The 17,309-nt window shown below is 42.2% G+C and overlaps 1 protein-coding gene across 1 annotated transcript in view; it reads left to right on the top strand.

Moving 5' to 3' along the window:
• LOC129858310 (protein spire homolog 1-like) overlaps positions 1–17,309 on the top strand; it is a 123,206-nt gene that overhangs the window by 83,356 nt on the left and 22,541 nt on the right. The window contains exons 10-12 of the mRNA XM_055927456.1: positions 10–161; positions 5,203–5,284; positions 14,748–14,890. Coding sequence (XP_055783431.1) covers positions 10–161; positions 5,203–5,284; positions 14,748–14,890 — 377 coding nt within the window. The remainder of the gene's footprint in view (positions 1–9; positions 162–5,202; positions 5,285–14,747; positions 14,891–17,309) is intronic.

Raw genomic sequence — 17,309 nt, 5'->3', positions numbered from 1 at the left:
CTCCCACAGACCTGTCGACCCCGGATGGCCTCAGAAAGCACGCCAGCAGCACCTTGGCCCTGTCCGGTCCAGCAGCTCACGGGATGGGAGGGGCTCTTGGTCAGAGGAAGAGGCTCCTGAAGGCACCCACGCTGGCTGAACTCTACAGCTCTGAGTCTGACGTACGTGTGTGGTGGGGCTGACCCCGTTTAGTCGACTGGTCTATTGTTTGGCCAATAGGTTGTTAGTACCCGTCAAAAGTTTTGGAAACACCTACTCATTCAAGGGTTTTCTTCATTTTTAGACGTCTGTGTTTGGTTCAGATTTGGTTCAACGTCCACGGACATACATTTTTGGTTCATCTCTGGTCCGGACCAATCATAGACGTTTATGTTTGGTTCAGATTTTGTCTGGTCTGGACCAGCCTTGATTTGGCCCAAACATAGACTAATATAAGTTACTTATTTTCAACTTTTCATTCAGAACTAAATTGAACCGAGGTGTAACGTCTGGAAAATACTTATTTTAGAGGTCTTTTCAACGTCGTGTTGCTTACTGGGACTATTCTAGTTTTGCGGATGCAGCATGTTTTGGTTTAGCCTATGGCAGAAGATCAGCACAGACCGGCCTGGATATAGGTCAGTAGGTCAGGCCCTGGCTATAGGTCAGTAGGTCAGGCCCTGGCTATAGGTCAGTAGGTCAGGCCCTGGCTATAGGTCAGTAGGTCAGGCCTTGGCTATAGGTCAGTAGGTCAGGCCCTGGCTATAGGTCAGTAGGTCAGGCCCTGGCTATAGGTCAGTAGGTCAGGCCCTGGCTATAGGTCAGTAGGTCAGGCCCTGGCTATAGGTCAGTAGGTCAGGCCCTGGCTATAGGTCAGTAGGTCAGGCCCTAGCTATAGGTCAGTAGGTCAGGCCCTGGCTATAGGTCAGGCCCTGGCTATAGGTCAGTAGGTCAGGCCCTGGCTATAGGTCAGGCCCTGGCTATAGGTCAGGCCCTGGCTATAGGTCAGTAGGTCAGGCCCTGGCTATAGGTCAGTAGGTCAGGCCCTGGCTATAGGTCAGTAGGTCAGGCCCTGGCTATAGGTCAGGCCCTGGCTATAGGTCAGGCCCTGGCTATAGGTCAGGCCCTGGCTATAGGTCAGGCCCTGGCTATAGGTCAGTAGGTTAGGCCCTGGCTATAGGTCAGGCCCTGGCTATAGGTCAGTAGGTCAGGCCCTGGCTATAGGTCAGTAGGTCAGGCCTTGGCTATAGGTCAGGCCCTGGCTATAGGTCAGTAGGTCAGGCCCTGGCTATAGGTCAGTAGGTCAGTAGGTCAGGCCCTGGCTATAGGTCAGTAGGTCAGTAGGTCAGGCCCTGGCTATAGGTCAGTAGGTCAGGCCCTGGCTATAGGTCAGGCCCTATTCGGACGCGATTCCTTTTACTGGGGGAGGCTGGGTAATGTAATTATGTGCATGAGCACAAAATACCACATCTGTAATTTTAATCCCGTTCGAATCTGCCATTTCAGTAATTTTTACATGGCAGTCCCACCTCTTCAACAGCCAGTGAAACTGCTTGGCGCCAAATTCAAATACAGAAATACTCATTTTAAAAATTCAGAAAACAAAACATATTTTACATAGGTTTAAAGATGAACTTCTTGTGAATCCAACCACGGTGTCAGATTTAAAAAATGCTTTACAGCAAAAGCATACCTTACGATTATTTGAGAATATAGCCCACTAGACAAATCATTACAAACAGTAGCCAGCCAGGTAGAACAGTTACACAAGTCAGAAATAGAGATACAATTAATCCCTTACCTTTGATAATCTTCATATGGTTGCACTCAGCAGACATTAATTTACTCAATAAATGCTCCCTTTGTTCGATAAAGTTTCTTTATAACCAAAAACCTCCATTTTGTTCTTGCGTTTTCTTCAGTAATCCACAGGCTCAAACAGTCAAAACAGGAAGACAAAAAAATCCTAATTGTATCCGTAAAGTTCATAGAAACATGACAAACGATGTTTATATTCAAACCTCAGGTTGTTTTTAGCCTAAATAATTAATATTTCAACCGAACAATAATGTCGTCAATTTAAAAGGTAAACAAGAAAGGCACTCTCTCGGTCTGGCGCATGAAAAAGCTCTGTGACACTTTAGGATCCACTCATTCAGACTGCTCTTACTTCCTCATTTTTCAGAATACAAGCCTGAAACAATTTCTAAAGACTGCTGACATCTAGTGGAAGGCATAGGAACTGCAATTTGAGTCCTAAGTCAATGGATACTGTAATAGCATTGAATAGAAAACTACAAACCCCCCCCAAAAAACGACTTCCTGAATAGATTGTTCTCAGGTTTTCGTCTGCCAAATCAGTTCTGTTATACTCACAGACACTATTTTAAGTTTTGGAAACTTTAGTGTTTTCTATCCAAATCTACCAGTTATATGCATTGGCTCATTCGTCACAAAACCCACTGATATTGCCAACTACTTTAATTACTTTTTCATTGACAAGATTAGCAAATGTAGGGATGACATGCCAGCAACAAACGCTGACACTACACATCCTAGTATATCTGACTAAAGTAAAGAAAGACTAGAATTGTACTTTTGAATTCTGTAAAGTCAGTGTGGAAGAAAATGTTAATGTTGTCTATTAATGACAAGCCACCGGGGTCTGACAATCGAGATGGAAAATTACTGTAAGATAATAGCGGACGATATTGCCACTTCTATTTGCCACATCTTCAATCTAAGCCTACTAGAGAGTGTGTGCCCTCAGGCCTGGAGGGAATTTAAACTTATTCCGCTACCCAAGAATAGTAAAGCCCCCATTACTGGCTCAAATAGCCGACCAATCAGCCTGTTACCAACCCTTAGTAAACTTCTGATCAGATACAATGCTATTTCATGGTAAATAACAGACAATCAAGTGTTGAGGATCAGCGTGGCGGATGTCTTGTTACCTACCCTTACCACCTGGGGGAGGCCCGTCACGAAGTCCAGGATCCAGTTGCAGAGGGAGGTGATTAGTCCCAGGGTCCTTAGCTTAGTGATGAGCTTTGAGGGCACTATGGCGTTGAACGCTGAGCTGTAGTCAATGAACAGCATTCTCACATAGGTGTTCCTTTTGTACTAGTGGGTAAGGGCAGTGTGGAGTGCGATTGAGATTGCAGCTGGTGGCCACACCAGATACTGACTGTTACTTTTGATTTGGACCCCTCCCCTTTGTTCAGGGACACATTATTCAATTTGTTAGTCACATGTCTGTGGAACTTGTTCAGTTTGTCGGTTGTTGAATCTTGTTATGTTCATAGAAATACTTACACATGTTAAGTTGCTGAAAATAAACCCAGTTGAGTGAGAGGACATTTCTTTTTCTGCTGAGTTTATAAATATATGGATGAGTGATGACCGAGCGGCATAGGTAAGATGAGAGAGAGAGAGAGACGCTGTTTTTTATTTATTTAATCACACTGTGTGCTTAAAGCATCAGACAAGCTCAGTGAATATAGTTGATTTTGATTAAAACGCCTAGGATGGTTCTATATTTGGAAAATGACACATTTTAAAAAGAGCTTCCTTGTACTCCTCGTTGTAGAAGAGGCTTTCATTTGGGATGTATGGATAACACAACCAATCACATTCTATCCATGCATGACGGCCATCCCCGACTAGGAAACAAATCTTGGTCGACCAAGAGTCTTCTGTTCAAGAAAGACTTTCACAGAGAGACAAATTTACATGTTCCTTCATCGAGCCCATATCCAGAACTACTGCACATTCCAGAAATGTGAAATGTCTTGACATTGTCATCTGAAGTTGTAGCAGCAGTCTGTTTCTAATGGGATGTCTATACCTACATCACATGTGTATCTGCTCATTAACAGAATGAGACCAGTCACAGCTCCTCCAGTTTGTCATCAGTCATGTGTATCTGCTCATTAACAGGATGAGACCAGTCACAGCTCCTCCAGTTTGTCATCAGTCATGTGTATCTGCTCATTAACAGGATGAGGCCAGTCACAGCTCCTCCAGTTTGTCATCAGTCATGTGTATCTGCTCATTAACAGGATGAGGCCAGTCACAGCTCCTCCAGTATGTCATCAGTCATGTGTATCTGCTCATTAACAGGATGAGGCCAGTCACAGCTCCTCCAGTATGTCATCAGTCATGTGTATCTGCTCATTAACAGGATGAGGCCAGTCACAGCTCCTCCAGTATGTCATCAGTCATGTGTATCTGCTCATTAACAGGATGAGGCCAGTCACAGCTCCTCCAGTATGTCATCAGTCATGTGTATCTGCTCATTAACAGGATGAGGCCAGTCACAGCTCCTCCAGTTTGTCATCAGTCATGTGTATCTGCTCATTAACAGGATGAGACCAGTCACAGCTCCTCCAGTTTGTCAGCAGTCATGTGTATCTGCTCATTAACAGGATGAGACCAGTCACAGCTCCTCCAGTTTGTCATCAGTCATGTGTATCTGCTCATTAACAGGATGAGACCAGTCACAGCTCCTCCAGTTTGTCATCAGTCATGTGTATCTGCTCATTAACAGGATGAGACCAGTCACAGCTCCTCCAGTTTGTCATCAGTCATGTGTATCTGCTCATTAACAGAATGAGACCAGTCACAGCTCCTCCAGTTTGTCATCAGTCATGTGTATCTGCTCATTAACAGGATGAGGCCAGTCACAGCTCCTCCAGTTTGTCATCAGTCATGTGTATCTGCTCATTAACAGGATGAGGCCAGTCACAGCTCCTCCAGTTTGTCATCAGTCATGTGTATCTGCTCATTAACAGGATGAGACCAGTCACAGCTCCTCCAGTTTGTCATCAGTCATGTGTATCTGCTCATTAACAGGATGAGACCAGTCACAGCTCCTCCAGTTTGTCATCAGTCATGTGTATCTGCTCATTAACAGGATGAGACCAGTCACAGCTCCTCCAGTTTGTCATCAGTCATGTGTATCTGCTCATTAACAGGATGAGGCCAGTCACAGCTCCTCCAGTTTGTCATCAGTCATGTGTATCTGCTCATTAACAGGATGAGACCAGTCACAGCTCCTCCAGTTTGTCATCAGTCATGTGTATCTGCTCATTAACAGGATGAGACCAGTCACAGCTCCTCCAGTTTGTCTGCATCAGTCATGTGTATCTGCTCATTAACAGGATGAGGCCAGTCACAGCTCCTCCAGTTTGTCATCAGTCATGTGTATCTGCTCATTAACAGGATGAGGCCAGTCACAGCTCCTCCAGTTTGTCAGCATCCATGTTGGACGCCTCGTCTCCTGAATCTGTCCTGGGGAAGAACAGTAAGATACCTTCACTATCTTTTTGATGTTTTTGAAAGTTGTATTTATTATGTTTTCACTGAATTTGTAAACTGTTACGTATTCCACAAAAACACGTTAGTACATGGAAAAAGTACATTTCCAGACATTTCATATCACCAATCATGATTACTAACTAGTACCCTAGATCCCTCCACTCTTTGAAGGCTCCGAGGTAATCATGATTACTAACTAGTACCCTAGATCCCTCCACTCTTTGAAGGCTCCGAGGTAATCATGATTACTAACTAGTACCCTAGATCCCTCCACTCTTTGAAGGCTCCGAGGTAATCATGATTACTAACTAGTACCCTAGATCCCTCCACTCTTTGAAGGCTCCCTTATAGAAAACTAAGGCTGCATCCTAAATGGAACACGGTGCTACTGTTTTTATCAAGTATTTTTGATTTGACATATGAAAGATTATACAGACAATACAGCTCTCTATACAGCTCTCTATACAGCTCTCTATACAGCTCTCTATACAGCTCTCTATACAGCTCTCTATACAGCTCTCTATACAGTCTCTATACAGCTCTCAATACAGTCTCTATACAGCTCTCTATACAGCTCTCTATACAGCTCTCTATACAGCTCTCTATACAGCTCTCTATACAGTCTCTATACAGTCTCTATACAGCTCTCTATACAGCTCTCTATACAGCTCTCTATACAGCTCTCTATACAGCTCTCAATACAGTCTCTATACAGCTCTCTATACAGCTCTCTATACAGCTCTCTATACAGCTCTCTATACAGCTCTCTATACAGCTCTCTATACAGCTCTCAATACAGTCTCTATACAGCTCTCTATACAGCTCTCTATACAGCTCTCTATACAGCTCTCTATACAGCTCTCAATACAGTCTCTATACAGCTCTCTATACAGCTCTCTATACAGCTCTCTATACAGCTCTCTATACAGTCTCTATACAGTCTCTATACAGCTTTCTATACAGCTCTCTATACAGCTCTCTATACAGCTCTCTATACAGCTCTCAATACAGTCTCTATACAGCTCTCTATACAGCTCTCTATACAGCTCTCTATACAGCTCTCTATACAGCTCTCTATACAGTCTCTATACAGCTCTCAATACAGTCTCTATACAGCTCTCTATACAGCTCTCTATACAGCTCTCTATACAGTCTCTATACAGTCTCTATACAGCTCTCTATACAGCTCTCTATACAGTCTCTATACAGCTCTCAATACAGTCTCTATACAGCTCTCTATACAGCTCTCTATACAGCTCTCAATACAGTCTCTATACAGCTCTCTATACAGCTCTCTATACAGCTCTCTATACAGCTCTCTATACAGTCTCTATACAGTCTCTATACAGTCTCTATACAGCTCTCTATACAGCTCTCTATACAGCTCTCTATACAGCTCTCTATACAGCTCTCTATACAGCTCTCTATACAGCTCTCTATACAGCTCTCTATACAGACAATACAGCTCTCTATACAGTCTCTATACAGCTCTCTATACAGACAATACAGCTCTCTATACAGTCTCTATACAGCTCTCTATACAGACAATACAGCTCTCTATACAGTCTCTATACAGCTCTCTATACAGCTCTCTATACAGCTCTCTATACAGCTCTCTATACAGCTCTCTATACAGCTCTCAATACAGTCTCTATACAGCTCTCTATACAGCTCTCTATACAGCTCTCTATACAGCTCTCTATACAGCTCTCTATACAGCTCTCTATACAGCTCTCTATACAGCTCTCAATACAGTCTCTATACAGCTCTCTATACAGCTCTCTATACAGCTCTCTATACAGCTCTCTATACAGCTCTCAATACAGTCTCTATACAGCTCTCTATACAGCTCTCTATACAGCTCTCTATACAGCTCTCTATACAGCTCTCTATACAGTCTCTATACAGTCTCTATACAGCTCTCTATACAGCTCTCTATACAGCTCTCTATACAGCTCTCAATACAGTCTCTATACAGCTCTCTATACAGCTCTCTATACAGCTCTCTATACAGCTCTCTATACAGCTCTCTATACAGCTCTCTATACAGCTCTCTATACAGTCTCTATACAGCTCTCAATACAGTCTCTATACAGCTCTCTATACAGCTCTCTATACAGTTCTCTATACAGCTCTCTATACAGTCTCTATACAGTCTCTATACAGCTCTCTATACAGCTCTCTATACAGTCTCTATACAGCTCTCAATACAGTCTCTATACAGCTCTCTATACAGCTCTCTATACAGCTCTCTATACAGTCTCTATACAGCTCTCAATACAGTCTCTATACAGCTCTCTATACAGCTCTCTATACAGCTCTCTATACAGCTCTCTATACAGCTCTCTATACAGCTCTCTATACAGCTCTCTATACAGCTCTCTATACAGCCATCCCAACACAGATTATACAGTCAAACAGGCAGAGAGCAAAACACACACTGATCCCCTAGCACATCAAACCCCCACGTCTCTACGGCTGGCCATGCTTTCCTCCTGGCTACCCCGACCCTGGCCAACAGCTCAGCTCCACGCTCCAGCAGGTATATCTCACTGATCATCCCCAAAGCCAACACCTCCTTTGGCCGCCTTTCCTTCTAGTTCTCTGCTGCCTGTGACTGGAACGAATTGCAAAAATCGCAGAAGCTGGAGACTTATATTTCCCTCACTAACTTTAAGCATCAGCTATCTGAGCAGCTAACCGATCGCTGCAGCTGTACATAGTCCATCTGTAAATAGCCCACCCAATCCACCTATCTCATCCCCATATTGTTTTTATTTACTTTTCTGCTCTTTTGCACACCAGTATCACTACTTACAACATCATCATCTGCACATCTATCACTCCAGTGTTAATCTGCTAAATTGTAATTACTTTGCTACTATGGCCTATTTATTGCCTTACCTCCTCATGCCATTTGTACACACTGTATATAGACTTTCTTTTTCTTCTATTGTGTTATTGACTGTACGTTTGTTTATTCCATGTGTAACTCTGTGTTGTTGTCTGTTCACACTGCTATGCTTTATCTTGGCCAGGTCGCAGTTGTAAATGAGAACTTGTTCTCAACTAGCCTACCTGGTTAAATAAAGGTGAAAAATAAATAAAATACTTTAATTAAAAAAGCATAACATAGCAGTTAAGTAATATAAACAAATAGTGAAAAACAAATACTTATTTGGGTTAATTTAAGGTGTTGTAAAATTAGCTGGGTCCATGTCTTCTACAAAAGATAAGGTTGCCACATGTTATTGCCTTACAGATCCCCTAACAGAGTAGCACATGTTATTGCCTTACAGATCCCCTAAGAGAGTAGCACATGTTATTGCCTTACAGATCCCCTAAGAGAGTAGCACATGTTATTGAATTGCAGATCCCCTAACAGAGTAGCACATGTTATTGCCTTACAGATCCCCTAAAAGAGTAGCACATGTTATATCATTGCAGATCCCCTAAAAGAGTAGCACATGTTATATCATTACAGATCCCCTAAGGGAGTAGCACATGTTATTGAATTACAGATCCCCTAACAGAGTAGCACATGTTATTGAATTACAGATCCCCTAAGAGAGTAGCACATGTTATATCATTACAGATCCCCTAAGAGAGTAGCACATGTTATATCATTACAGATCCCCTAAGAGAGTAGCACATGTTATTGAATTACAGATCCCCTAAGAGAGTAGCACATGTTATATCATTACAGATCCCCTAAGAGAGTAGCACATGTTATATCATTACAGATCCCCTAAGAGAGTAGCACATGTTATTGAATTACAGATCCCCTAACAGAGTAGCACATGTTATTGAATTACAGATCCCCTAAGAGAGTAGCACATGTTATATCATTGCAGATCCCCTAAGAGAGTAGCACATGTTATATCATTGCAGATCCCCTAAGAGAGTAGCACATGTTATATCATTACAGATCCCCTAACAGAGTAGCACATGTTATATCATTGCAGATCCCCTAACAGAGTAGCACATGTTATATCATTACAGATCCCCTAACAGAGTAGCACATGTTATATCATTGCAGATCCCCTAAGAGAGTAGCACATGTTATATCATTACAGATCCCCTAACAGAGTAGCACATGTTATATCATTGCAGATCCCCTAACAGAGTAGCACATGTTATTGAATTGCAGATCCCCTAAGAGAGTAGCCCATGTTATATCATTGCAGTTCCCCTAACAGAGTAGCACATTTCTCTAGTTTGAGATGTTACATGACTTCCTTTATCCAGTGGTTAAAAGAAGGAGACAAACCTTCTTTCCACTTAAACAGTTTAAAGCGTCTATCTAGGAGGGTAGTGAATGTTAGCATATTGCCCATATAGAGGAGTGAATGTTAGCATATTGTCCATATAGAGTAGTGAATGTTAGCATATTGCCCATATAGAGTAGTGAATGTTAGCATATTGCCCATATAGAGTAGTGAATGTTAGCATATTGCCCATATAGAGTAGTGAATGTTAGCATATTGCCCATATAGAGGAGTGAATGTTAGCATATTGTCCATATAGAGGAGTGAATGTTAGCATATTGCCCATATAGAGGAGTGAATGTTAGCATATTGCCCATATAGAGGAGTGAATGTTAGCATATTGTCCATATAGAGTAGTGAATGTAAGCATATTGTCCATATAGAGTAGTGAATGTTTGCATATTGCCCATATAGAGTAGTGAATGTTAGCATATTGCCCATATAGAGTAGTGAATGTTAGCATTTTGCCCACATAGAGGAGTGAATGTTAGCATATTGCCCATATAGAGTAGTGAATGTTAGCATATTGCCCATATAGGGAAGTGAATGTTAGCATATTGCCCATATAGAGTAGTGAATGTTAGCATATTGCCCATATAGAGTAGTGAATGTTAGCATTTTGCCCACATAGAGGAGTGAATGTTAGCATATTGCCCACATAGAGGAGTGAATGTTAGCATGTTGTCCACATAGAGCAGTGAATGTTAGCATATTGCCCACATAGAGGAGTGAATGTTAGCATGTTGTAAACATAGAGGAGTGAATGTTAGCATATTGCCCACATAGAGTAGTGAATGTTAGCATATTGCCCACATAGAGGAGTGAATGTTAGCATATTGCCCATATAGAGGAGTGAATGTTAGCATATTGCCCACATATAGGAGTGAATGTTAGCATGTTGTCCACATAGAGGAGTGAATGTTAGCATGTTGTCCACATAGAGGAGTGAATGTTAGCATATTGCCCATATAGAGGAGTGAATGTTAGCATATTGCCCATATAGAGGAGTGAATGTTAGCATATTTCCCATATAGAGGAGTGAATGTTAGCATATTGCCCATATAGAGTAGTGAATGTTAGCATATTGCCCATATAGAGGAGTGAATGTTAGCATATTGCCCATATAGAGGAGTGAATGTTAGCATATTGCCCATATAGAGGAGTGAATGTTAGCATATTGTCCATATAGAGTAGTGAATGTTAGCATATTGCCCATATAGAGGAGTGAATGTTAGCATATTGCCCATATAGAGTAGTGAATGTTAGCATGTTGTCCATATGGAGGAGTGAATGTTAGCATATTGTCCATATAGAGTAGTGAATGTTAGCATATTGTCCACATAGAGGAGTGAATGTTAGCATATAGCCCATATAGATTAGTGAATGTTAGCATATTGCCCATATAGAGGAGTGAATGTTAGCATATTGCCCATATAGAGGAGTGAATGTTAGCATATTGCCCATATAGAGTAGTGAATGTTAGCATATTGCCCATATAGAGTAGTGAATGTTTGCATATTGCCCATATAGAGTAGTGAATGTTAGCATATTGCCCATATAGAGTAGCGCATGTTAGCATATTGCCCATATAGAGTAGCGAATGTTAGCATATTGCCCATATAGAGTAGTGAATGTTAGCATATTGCCCATATAGAGTAGTGAATGTTAGCATATTGCCCATATAGGGAAGTGAATGTTACCATATTGCCCATATAGAGTAGTGAATGTTAGCATATTGCCCATATAGAGTAGTGAATGTTAGCATTTTGCCCACATAGAGGAGTGAATGTTAGCATATTGCCCACATAGAGGAGTGAATGTTAGCATGTTGTCCACATAGAGGAGTGAATGTTAGCATATTGCCCACATAGAGGAGTGAATGTTAGCATGTTGTAAACATAGAGGAGTGAATGTTAGCATATTGCCCACATAGAGTAGTGAATGTTAGCATATTGCCCACATAGAGGAGTGAATGTTAGCATATTGCCCATATAGAGGAGTGAATGTTAGCATATTGCCCACATATAGGAGTGAATGTTAGCATGTTGTCCACATAGAGGAGTGAATGTTAGCATGTTGTCCACATAGAGGAGTGAATGTTAGCATATTGCCCACATAGAGGAGTGAATGTTAGCATATTGCCCATATAGAGGAGTGAATGTTAGCATATTGCCCATATAGAGGAGTGAATGTTAGCATATTTCCCATATAGAGGAGTGAATGTTAGCATATTGCCCACATAGAGGAGTGAATGTTAGCATTTTGCCCACATAGGGAAGTGAACGTTAGCATGTTGTCCATATGGAGGAGTGAATGTTAGCATATTGCCCATATAGAGGAGTGAATGTTAGCATATTGCCCATATAACTGTTTAAATACTTGTTCTCCCCACTGTACAGGGTGTTACGGTACAGAGTCAATGTGGAGGCTATATACAGGGTGTTACGGTACAGAGTCGATGTGGAGGCTATATACAGGGGGTACCGGTACAGAGTCAATGTGGAGGCTATATACAGGGTGTTACGGTACAGAGTCAATGTGGAGGCTATATACAGGGGATACCGGTACAGAGTCAATGTGGAGGCTATATACAGGGTATTACGGTACAGAGTCAATGTGGAGGCTATATACAGGGTGTTACGGTACAGAGTCAATGTGGAGGCTATATACAGGGTGTTACGGTACAGAGTCAATGTGGAGGCTATATACAGGGTATTACAGTACAGAGTCAATGTGGAGGCTATATACAGGGGGTACCGGTACAGAGTCAATGTGGAGGCTATATACAGGGGGTACCGGTACAGAGTCAATGTGGAGGCTATATACAGGGTGTTACGGTACAGAGTCACTGTGGAGGCTATATACAGGGTATTACAGTACAGAGTCAATGTGGAGGCTATATACAGGGGGTACCGGTACAGAGTCAATGTGGAGGCTATATACAGGGTGTTACGGTACAGAGTCGATGTGGAGGCTATATACAGGGTGTTACGGTACAGAGTCAATGTGGAGACTATATACAGGGTGTTACGGTACAGAGTCAATGTGGAGGCTATATACAGGGTGTGACGGCACAGAGTCAATGCGGAGACTATATACAGGGTGTTACGGTACAGAGTCAATGTGGAGACTATATACAGGGTGTTACGGTACAGAGTCAATGTGGAGGCTATATACAGGGGGGTACCGGTACAGAGTCAATGTGGAGGATATATACAGGGGGTACCGGTACAGAGTCAATGTGGAGGCTATATACAGGTGGTACCAGTACAGAGTCAATGTGGAGGCAATATACAGGTGGTACCAGTACAGAGTCAATGTGGAGGCTATATACAGGGTGTTACGGTATAGAGTCAATGTGGAGGCTATGTACAGGGTGTTACGGTACAGAGTCAATGTGGAGGCTATATACAGAGTGTTACGGTACAGAGTCAATGTGGAGGCTATATACAGGGTGTTACGGTACAGAGTCAATGTGGAGGCTATATACAGGGTGTTACGGTACAGAGTCAATGTGGAGGCTATATACAGGGTGTTACGGTACAGAGTCAATGTGGAGGCTATATACAGGGGGTACCGGTACAGAGTCAATGTGGAGGATATATACAGGGTGTTACGGTACAGAGTCAATGTGGAGGCTATATACAGGGGGTACCAGTACAGAGTCAATGTGGAGGCTATATACAGGGTGTTACGGTACAGAGTCAATGTGGAGGCTATATACAGGGTGTTACGGTACAGAGTCAATGTGGAGGCTATATACAGGGTGTTACGGTACAGAGTCAATGTGGAGGCTATATACAGGGTGTTACGGTACAGAGTCAATGTGGAGGCTATATACAGGGGGTACCAGTACAGAGTCAATGTGGAGGCTATATACAGGGTGTTACGGTACAGAGTCAATTTGGAAGCTATATACAGGGTGTTACGGTACAGAGTCAATGTGGAGGCTATATACAGGGTGTTACGGTACAGAGTCAATGTGGAGGCTATATACAGGGTGTTACGGTACAGAGTCAATGTGCGGGGGCGCCGGTTAGTCAGTCTAATTGAGGTAATATTGTACATGTAGGTATAGTTAAAGTGACTATGCATAGATGATAAACAGAGTAGCATCAGCGTAAAAGAGGCGTTGACGGGGGGGGGGGGGGCGGGTTGGGATAAAGTAGCAGGAGTGATAGTGCACTACTTTAGTCCTATTGGTCCTGGTCAAATGTAGTGCACTACTTTAGTCCTATTGGTCCTGGTCAAATGTAGTGCACTACTTTAGTCCTATTGGTCCTGGTCAAATGTAGTGCACTACTTTAGTCCTATTGGTCCTGGTCAAATGTAGTGCACTACTTTAGTCCTATTGGTCCTGGTCAAATGTAGTGCACTACTTTAGTCCTATGGGCCCTGGTCAAATGTAGTGCACTACTTTAGTCATATTGGTCCTGGTCAAATGTAGTGCACTACTTTAGTCCTATTGGTCCTGGTCAAATGTAGTGCACTACTTTAGTCCTATTGGTCCTGGTCAAATGTAGTGCACTACTTTAGTCCTATTGGTCCTGGTCAAATGTAGTGCACTACTTTAGTCCTATGGGTCCTGGTCAAATGTAGTGCACTACTTTAGTCCTATTGGTCCTGGTCAAATGTAGTGCACTACTTTAGTCCTATTGGTCCTGGTCAAATGTAGTGCACTACTTTAGTCCTATGGGCCCTGGTCAAATGTGGTACACTACTTTAGTCCTATTGGTCCTGGTCAAATGTAGTGCACTACTTTAGTCCTATGGGCCCTGGTCAAATGTGGTACACTACTTTAGTCCTATTGGTCCTGGTCAAATGTGGTACACTACTTTAGTCCTATGGGCCCTGGTCAAATGTGGTACACTACTTTAGTCCTATGGGCCCTGGTCAAACTGCTTTAGTCCTATCATTTAGTCCTTTCCTCCGCCACATTGGTGCGGCTGGCTTCCTGGATAAGTGGGCATTGTGTCAAGAAGCAGTGCGGCAATGTTGGGTTGTGTTTCGGGGGACGCACTGCTCTCGACCTTTGACCTCTCCCGAGTCCGTACGGGAGTTGCAGCGATGAGACAAGACTGTAACTACCAATTGGATACCACGAAAACTGAGTAAAAGTAAAATCTCGAAACTGCCTGTTCCCTCATTCCTTCCAGCCTGTCTTCTCTCTCTGCCCTCCAGCATCCCCTAGGTTCCTGCCCATCACCATGACTCCCCAGCCTGACAGTCGCCCCTCCCTTCAGAGGAGACACTCCATTGAGAAGGAGCCCCCCACCAGAGTACGACCCTTCACAGCCCCCACCAGACAGAGCTCCAAGTCTCTGGTATGTACACTACTGTGCTGCAGACAGTCAAGCCTCGTGTTTTCAATTACCTGGTTGGCCTTGTGTTTTCAATTACCTGGTTGGCCTTGGGTTTTCAATTACCTGGTTGGCCTTGTGTTTTCAATTACCTGGTTGGCCTTGTGTTTTCAATTACCTGGTTGGCCTTGTGTTTTCAATTACCTGGTTGGCCTCGTGTTTTCAAACACATTGTATGATGCTTCAAATGGGATAACTATTTTGTCCCATCTTCTACACCTGCATTGCTTGCTGTTTGGGGTTTTAGGCTGGGTTTCTGTACAGCACTTTGAGATATCAGCTGATGTAAGAAGGGCTATATAAATACATTTGATTTGATTCCTGCCCTACTGTGAGATGGTTTCTCTGAGGTAACTTACTTGCTGAATGACCTGGTACTGGTCAGGTCAGGCAGTGTGTCATGGAGGGGGACGAGGAACTAGAGGTCGACTGATTAGGATTTTTCAACACCGATACCGATTATTGGAGGACCAAAAAAAGCCGATACCGATTAATCAGCCGATTTTATATTAAAAAAATTAAAAAAGAGAAAAAATGATTTTATTTTTATAATATATATATATAAAAAATATAGTAAAAAAAATTATATTTTTTAAATGTATGTGTAATAATGACAATTACAACAATACTGAATGAACACTTATTTGAACTTAATATAATACGTCAATAAATTCTATTTAGCCTGAAATAAATAATGAAACATGTTCAATTTGGGTTAAATAATGCAAAAACAAAGTGTTGGAGAAGTGCAATATGTGCCATGCAAAAAAGCTAACGTTTAAGTTCCTTGCTCAGAACATGAGAACATATGAAAGCTGGTGGTTCCTTTTAACATTAGTCTTCAATATTCCCAGGTAAGAAGTTTTAGGTTGTAGTTATTATAGGAATTATAGGACTATTTCTCTCTATACCATTTGTATTTCATTAACCTTTGACTATTGGATGTTCTTATAGGCACTTTAGTATTGCCAGTGTAACAGTATAGCTTCCATCCCTCTCCTCGCCGCTACCTGGGCTCGATCCAGGAACACATCAACAACAGCCACCCTTGAAGCAGCGTTACCCATGCAGAGCAAGGGGAACAACCACTCCAAGTCTCAGAGCGAGTGACGTTTGAAACACTATTAGCGCGCACCCCGCTAACTAGCTAGCCATTTCACATCGGTTACACCAGCCTCATCTCGGGAGTTGATAGGCTTGAAGTCATAAACAGCGCAATAGCTGCTGGAAAACGTACGAAAGTGCTGTTTGAATGAATGCTTACGAGCCTGCTGTTGCCTACCATCACTCAGTCAGACTGCTCTATCAAATCATAGACTTTATTATATCATAATAACACACAGAAATACGAGCCATAGGTCATTAATATGGTCGAATCCGGAAACTATCATTTCGAAAACAAAACGTTTATTCTTTCAGTGAAATACAGAACCGTTCCGTATTTTATCTAACAGATGGCATCCCTAAGTCTAAATATTGCTGTTACATTGTACAACCTTTAATGTTATGTCATAATTATGTACAATTCTGGCAAATTAATTACGGTCTTTGTTAGGAATCAATGGACTTAACACAGTTCGCAACGAGCCAGGCGGCCCAAACTGCCGCATATACCCTGACTGTTTGCACGGAACGCAAGAGAAGTGACACAATTTCCCTAATTATAAGAAATTCATGTTAGCAGGCAATATTAACTAAATATGCAAGTTAAAAAAAATATATACTTGTGTATTGATTTTAAAGAAAGGCGTTGATGTTTATGGTTAGGTACATTGGTGCAATGACAGTGCTTTTCTCGCTTGTTAAATCACCCGTTTGTCGAAGTAGGCTGTGATTCGCTGATAAATTAACAGGCACCGCATTGATTATATGCAACGCAGGACACGCTAGATAAACTAGTAATATCAACCATGTGTAGTTAACTAGTGATTATGTTAAGATTGATTGTTTTTTTATAAGATAAGTTTAATGTTAGCTAGCAACTTACCTTGGCTTCTTGGTGCCCTCGCGTAACAGGAGGTCAGCCTGCCACGCAGGCTCCTCGTAGAGTGCAATGTAAGGCAGGTGGTTAGGGCGTTGGACTAGTAACCAGAATATTGCAAAAACGAATCCCCGAGCTGACAAGGTAAAAATCTGTCCTTCTGCCCCTGAACAAGGCAGTTAACCCTCCGTTCCTATGCCGTCATTGAAAATAAGAATGTGTTCTTAGCTGACTTGCCTAGTTAAATAAAGATTAAATAAAGGTGTAAAAGAAAAAAATCACATTTCCGATTGTTATGAAAACTTGAAATTGCCGTCTATGGTGTATGTGGCATCTCCAGAGGCAGATATAATGGTATTATTATGGTGTATGTGGCATCTCCAGAGGCAGATATAATGGTAT

This window comes from Salvelinus fontinalis, chromosome 6 (assembly GCF_029448725.1).
Source record: "Salvelinus fontinalis isolate EN_2023a chromosome 6, ASM2944872v1, whole genome shotgun sequence".
Taxonomy (NCBI): Eukaryota; Metazoa; Chordata; class Actinopteri; order Salmoniformes; family Salmonidae; genus Salvelinus; species Salvelinus fontinalis.
Note: the sequence above shows the minus strand (reverse complement) of the source record. Positions and strands in the feature narration are given on the sequence as shown.